We start from the raw sequence: 6,750 nt of genomic DNA on the forward strand, positions 1-6,750 counted from the left end.
CACTTATTAAACCTGACAGGGCACACCTGTGAAGTGAAAACCATTTCCGGTGCCTACCTCTTGAAGCTCATGTTTTGTTATACACGTTTATTTCCTTTGTGTGTATTGGAACAACACAAAAAAAAAAACAGAGAAAAGAAAGGCAAATTGGACATAATTTCACACAAAACCCCAAAAATGGGCTGGACAAAATTATTGGCACAGTTCCAAAATTGTGGGTAAACAACTTAGTTTCAACCATGTGATGCTCGTTCAAACTCACCTGAGGCAAGTCGCAGGTCTGAGCACTATGAAAATCACACCTGAAGCTAGATAAAAAGTGGAGAAGCTTACTCAATCTTTGCATTGTGTGTCTGCATGTGCACACTAAGCATGGAGAACAGAAAGAGAAAAAGAACTGTCTGAGGACTCGAGAACCAAAATTGTTGAACAATATCAACCATCTCGAGGTTACAAGTCTATCTCCAGAGAGCTTGATGTTCCTTTATAAACGGTGCACAATATAATCAAGAAGTTTACAACCCATGGCAATGAAGCTAATCTCCCTGGACGTGGACAGAAGAGAAAAATTGATGAAAGATTGCAATACAGGGTAGTCTGGATGACGGATAAGCAGCCCCAATCCAGTTCCAAAGGAATTCAAGCTGTTATGCATGTTCAGGGTGCATCAGTGTCAGTGCGAACTATCTGTTGACTTTTGAATGAAATAAAACGCAATGGCAGGAAACCCAGGAGGACCCCACTGTTGACACAGAGACATAAAAAAGCAAGACTGCCGTTTGCCAAAATGTACATGAGTAAGACAAAATCCTTCTGGGAAAGTGTATTGTGGACAGATGAGAGAAAGATAGATCTTTTTGGTAAAAACACATCATTGTACTGTTTACCAAAAACAGAATGAGTCCTGCAAAAAAAAAAGAACACAGTACCTACAGTTAAATGTGGTGGTTTCCTTGCCTCTGGCACTGAATCCCTTGATTGTGTGCAAGGTATCATGAAATTTGAAGATTACCAAAAGGATTTTGGGTCGCAATGTAGTGTCCAGTGTCAGAAAGCTCGGTTTGCGTCCTATGTCATGAGTCTTCCAACAGGACAATGATCCCAAACATACTCCAAGAAGCACCCAGAAATGGATGGAAACAAAGCGCTGGAGAGTTCTGAAGTGGCAGCAATGAGTCCGGATCTAAATCCCATTGAACTCCTGTGGAGAAATCTTAAACTGTTGGGAGAAGGCACCCTTCAAATATGAGAGACCTGGAGCAGTTTGCAAAAGAAGAGAGGTCAAAAATTCCAGTTGAGAGGTGTAAGAAACTTATTGATGGTTCTAGGAAGCGATTGATTGCAGTTATTTATTCCAAGGGGTGCAAACAATTTAGTCCGGCTTATTTTTGATATTTTGTGTGAAATTATGTCTAATTTGCCTTTTTTCCTCTTTTTTTGTGTTATTCCCATACACACAAATGGAATAAACACGTGTATAACAAAACATGTGTAATTTCAATAATTTTCTAGGAGAAATACTTCATTTTCTGGAACATTTTCAAGGGTGTAAACACTTTCGGCCATGACTGTATATCTACTTTTGACGTAAAATCAGCAAGTGAAAGCATCTATATGAAATGTTGTCTTGGAGTTTATCTCATCATGTTAGTGTAACACAGCAAAGAAAATGTTTTTTTTTTTAATATATATACATTATTTTGTAGAAACGACTGTACTTCAAGCTTCAGAATAAATCTAATGGAATGTTTATGTCAACCAATGGAAGCCTGAATGATATCAAGCTTCTGAGGATACAAGTCATGGAGGACACAGGGGTTGAAGATCAGATTTGGGTCTATCACAAAGGAGTCTTTCGATGCCGTGTAAGTTTTCTTTTTGTATTATTATTATTAGGTCATGTTTTAATGTCCATTATTTTTTGCGATTGTGTGACTGACCCATTCTGCATTAGATAGTAGTGTTTACAGAGATTGCCTGGTCTTATCGCTAAAGTTGTAACAAACAGATTGGTAGCATGTTGCCCAAACAGTTGTGGAGCAACACCACCATTTTTTTCTGGACTGGTGTGATGTCCTATTGGCTATATCTGCAAAATCATTTTGTAATCCACTTGACTCCTCGTTATAACAGCACAGATCAGATATGTAGATAAAATGCAAATAGTGTTAATTGCCCAGAATACTTTAAGGCTCAAAGGTCAGATTGAAAATGTGGATCCTAGGTAAATAAACGTTGTATGCATTTAATCTGGACAGCTGTTGTGTTGAGGAGTAAAGGAGGTCATTTAATGGCGCATTCATTTTCACATTGTCAATGCTAAAGCCTGTCTCTTGCATCACTCAGGTGTATACATTTGCATATGCAAAAGTGTGAATTAAAAGTTTGTTTCCAGAATTTCAAGTCATCCCATTTGAGTGTCTTAATAAGAGGGGAGGTAGCATTCTCAACCACTGCTATATTCATTGTGTATGGGACTACCTAAAACTGCGAGAGCATCGGATGAGCTATGCTAATGACCCTCAGCTCCTGCTCTGCTACTGTGAGCGGGAGCTGAGTGTCAGTGCTCTGTGCTTCGATCCTTTCGCATGAGAGAATCGCAGCACAGCTGCTTAGGAGACGGAGAAAGTAATTTCTCCATATCCTCCATGGCCTGACTCGGCGTATATCGGACTGCACTGGGATGACATCCGAGTACAGTCCGATGTTTCACTCGCACCCATAGACTTGTATGAGTGTGAGTGAGCCGAGTCTCACTGCCAATTGCAGCATGCGATTATTTGTTGAAAATAATCGCTGACTTGAGCTGCCCCATACTATAACACTGGGTCGAGTTCTGTGCGATGTTTTATCGCGTAGCACTTGGCCGTGTTGTACAGTACTATAAGCCCCGGCCTTGCCCTTAAGGTGGCCATACACATTAGCCGTAGTTTGTCACATGTAAAGCGCCATGGAATAAATGGCGCTATAGTAATAAATAATAATAATAAACAACAGAGTTTCTGTCTTTGGTCCTTTGTGTCCTATCAGTGTTTGTTTTGTTTTTGGTTAACGAGAAATAAAATTTCAATAAAATGGATTAAGCATAACCTGCTGATTTAGGTGGGACCAGCCACCCTTCTAATGCATATGCGATGTTTGGTCCTTGTTTGTTCAGTCTGGGGAAATTATCAAGAATGTAGAATTTCAACATGCCTTGTTCTACAAAGGTCAATACATTGAAGACTGACAGCCTGAAGACTGATAGCTATTTCTAACAACTGAAAGTGGAAATCAGTGTACCTGTGTTTTCTAAGGAAATACCTCTGGCAGCAACTTATCTCCCTTGGGTATAAAAGGATTGGTATTAAAATTAACTTTACCCAAACCTTTTGTCTCCTGAAATTAGGAAGCCCCCATGCTTATTAGATGATCAGCAGATTGAGACAACATCTAATGTATGTGGGGATCTTGAAAACATTAGCACCTTAAAAAATGATTTAAGTTATGCTCTCCTCACGTATCAGATATCATGTGGGCGGACAGTACCTATATTCAGGATTTGTCAATGATCACTCCAGTTCAGAAGACTTAACCTTTAATTACAAGTATACAGATGAGTGTCTGCTCAGCATAGCTGGTGGTGTCAGTTATTGCAAGATTACCTGCTACATGTTGGAATATTTCATTCAGTGGTCTGTACAGTAAACCAATGACAACATTCTTTCTGTATGTTGGGGTGCAATACGTTTTTAGGCCATGTTCACATGTTCAGTATTTGGTCAGTATTTTACATCGGTTTTTATAAGCCAAAACCAGGAGTGGAACAATCAGAGGAAAAGTATAACAGAAACACGTCACCACTTCTGTATTTATCACCCACTCCTGGTTTTGGCTTACAAATACTGAGGAAAAAATAATAATTTTTGGGAAAATACTACCCAGCACTTCATTCATGAGCACCTTCATGCAACTGTACTTAATATTTTGCAAATATCCAGTTGAGCCTAAGACTCAGAACACGTCCTGAAGATAACTCAGGATGTCCAGAATACATACATGCAGGAATCTTTACACATTTATCAAAAATGTCAATGATCCCGATGCAAGTAAACATTTTATCTTACAAACAAATGGTCTGATTTAAAAAAAGTGTGACAATATTCACATCTAATTTTCTCATTTAATAGGAAAAAAACCCTCCCAAATTTTGACAATCCAAGGGGTAAAAACCATTAACAAACGTTTCTGTATTCCCTCGGGAGGCTATACAGGGGGAGAGGTGTCAGTAACAGAGTGATTTTTCTTCCTGATGGCACTTGCCGTTTCCCCCTCCCATTTTTCCCTTACCAGTAAGGACAGATGTCTTTCCTTACCTTTTCTCTTACTTTAGATGAGTAGCTGCAGATGATCGGCTTTGAAAAATATTTTGGGACTGTTCTTTGCTATACAATGCCACCCAGTGGTTGCGATGTGGATTACAGTTTCTAAATTGTTTTACCATGTTGTGATAATTGTTTGAATTTGTATTGTGAGAAACTGGAGTCCTTAGAAAATTTGTGGAAAGGTAATTGTGGACACAGCTGTGAAACTGTCCATACTGCATGCCAACTTCAAATTAGCCTTGCATATTTCCTTGTCAGACAAAAGGCTTGTACATTGTTGATCATGTTTTTGTTTTAACCCACAGATTGCTGAAGACTGTACCCTGGCGAGTGCTGGGACTGTAATTACTACTGGAAGCAAGCTTGGCTTGAGCCTTGAACAGACTGGAGCAAGCATGCTATGGACTATCAGCCCAGATGGCAGGATCTATTGTCGTTCGAAATCCAACTTTGTTCTAGACATCAAGGGTAAGCTTAAAGGGGCACCCTGGGGACATAAAGGTGAAAGATTGAGGAACACTGAACTGTTGTCTCCATCCAGTGGTTTGGCTCTCAGACTTCCTGCATGTGCACCAAGAACATGTTGGACATGGCATTATTAATAACTTAGGCCCAGCTTTTTGCTAATTATTTTGTTTAGAATTTGGCTTTTGAGCTATGACAGGTTGGGGACCTCTGATGTAGTACTTGTCTAATATTTACGTGATTTTTTTTCTTGTAGGGGGCAATCAATATGATCAGCAGCATATTGTTCTGAATCCTGTTACAGAGGGAAAGCTTAGCCAGCTCTGGGAAATATGTGTGCTATAACCAAGCCCACCACGAACTAAAGGGACGGTATCGTACAGCACTGAATGCTTTTTGGTGCTAAGCACTCTGCACTGTTACCAGGGCTCCCATATATTACATATAATGTTTACTACACAGCAAAGGATGCATGGGTGAAGCCTGGTTCCCAAATGGAAATACATTCAGGATGTTTTATGATCCCCTGGATTTGATTTTTTTTTTTTTTAACTTGAAGCATGTGAAATGAACAGATCAGTATCATGTGAGCCGCCAGCTTATCCCTAATTATTGTTGACCACACATGGAAACAAACTTACAGGAGACTATTATATTTGTGGCGACTTTTTCATCATGGAAATTCTATCATCTCCAAAGATCTGCACTGATTTATTAGTAGACACTAAATTAAAAGTGACAGTATTCACAGACCTGCATGTCAAAGCCTAAGAGTATTCACCAGCCCTGCAGGTTGCATCATTCAGAGCACAATTTTTAAGAGGCCTTTCTTCTATATACGTACATTAACTCCGCTTTGCTTTTCTATCAATAAATGTATTTTTTATATGTGTTCTTACAATGAATCTTATTATTTAGAATGAATTATACTTGGATTCTGCCTTTTTTTCTGTCATAGCACCTTGCATAGGATGTAATAGAATTCATATAAAAATATATATACCTGTAATTGTTACCTTCATGAAGAGTTTATCTGTGCGTCTTTATAGTAATAGACAGAACTACATGCAACAATTCAGAATGCTGGACAAACGGGTTCTCTTAATGGTTATGAATGTGCTGCTCCGAAACATGGTACTGACAAACAGATACCTTGGTGTAAATGACAATCTATCCTGAAATGCACATACTATAAGCAAACTTTTTATTGGAATATTAGAGATTTTTCCTGGTAGCGTGAAAGTAAGTTTGTGTCTCATGAGCTTTTATGTCATTAGGTTATTTTATTTTATGTCAGCACTGATACATTCTTTATTGACACTAACATGACCATGGCACCTTAGGGGGACATAAAAATGAAAAATTAACACTGGAATTGTAAAGTTGTTTTTTTGTTTTTAATATTTAAGTTAATTTACCAATTCTGTAGAAACTGCGGGTGCCTTATCGATTTTACATGGTATGAACCAAAATGTGTTTCAATAGGAAAGAATGCAAGTGGTTCCGTATAGCTTTTAATCTTTTATTTCCATATGTTTCCTAACATTTGGTGGATTTTTTTCTACAAATGCATTTTTTTGAAAAATAAAAGACGTACTATTAGATCTTGTTTGTTTGCTTCAAAAGATAATAAATAATATGCAAAAAGTCTGTTTGTAAACCATATGAATTATCTAGTTCAATATTTACCATTTTGAAAGCAATACCATATTTTTTGGACTATGAGACTCACTTTTTTCCTCTAAAATTTTGGAGGAAAGTGGGGAGTGCGTCCGGATGGTACGGTATCTTATTGTCCAGCTGCGGCTGTGGGGGGAAGCGGCAGTGTTGGAGGAGCAGGTCACAAGAGGCAGGAGCCTGCTGCTACAGAAAACAATGTGCCCGCTGTTAAAGAAAATGAATATTCACTGCTCTCCATGCC

At 38.6% G+C, this 6,750-nt stretch overlaps 1 protein-coding gene across 4 annotated transcripts in view; it reads left to right on the forward strand.

The window, feature by feature from the left end:
• The window catches only part of CRYBG1 (crystallin beta-gamma domain containing 1), a 431,371-nt gene extending 424,940 nt beyond the window's left edge, over positions 1 to 6,431 (forward strand). For all 4 annotated transcript variants that reach the window (XM_073675786.1, XM_073675787.1, XM_073675789.1 and 1 more), the window contains 3 exons: positions 1,707 to 1,865; positions 4,670 to 4,832; positions 5,086 to 6,431. In XM_073675786.1, the coding sequence (XP_073531887.1) occupies positions 1,707 to 1,865; positions 4,670 to 4,832; positions 5,086 to 5,174 (411 nt within the window). In that variant the 3' untranslated portion in view covers positions 5,175 to 6,431. The remainder of the gene's footprint in view (positions 1 to 1,706; positions 1,866 to 4,669; positions 4,833 to 5,085) is intronic.
• Positions 6,432 to 6,750: the final 319 nt, after the last annotated feature.

This window comes from Phyllobates terribilis, unplaced genomic scaffold (assembly GCF_046119375.1).
Source record: "Phyllobates terribilis strain yellow unplaced genomic scaffold, ASM4611937v1 Scaffold_3__8_contigs__length_932513732, whole genome shotgun sequence".
Classification (NCBI taxonomy): Eukaryota; Metazoa; Chordata; class Amphibia; order Anura; family Dendrobatidae; genus Phyllobates; species Phyllobates terribilis.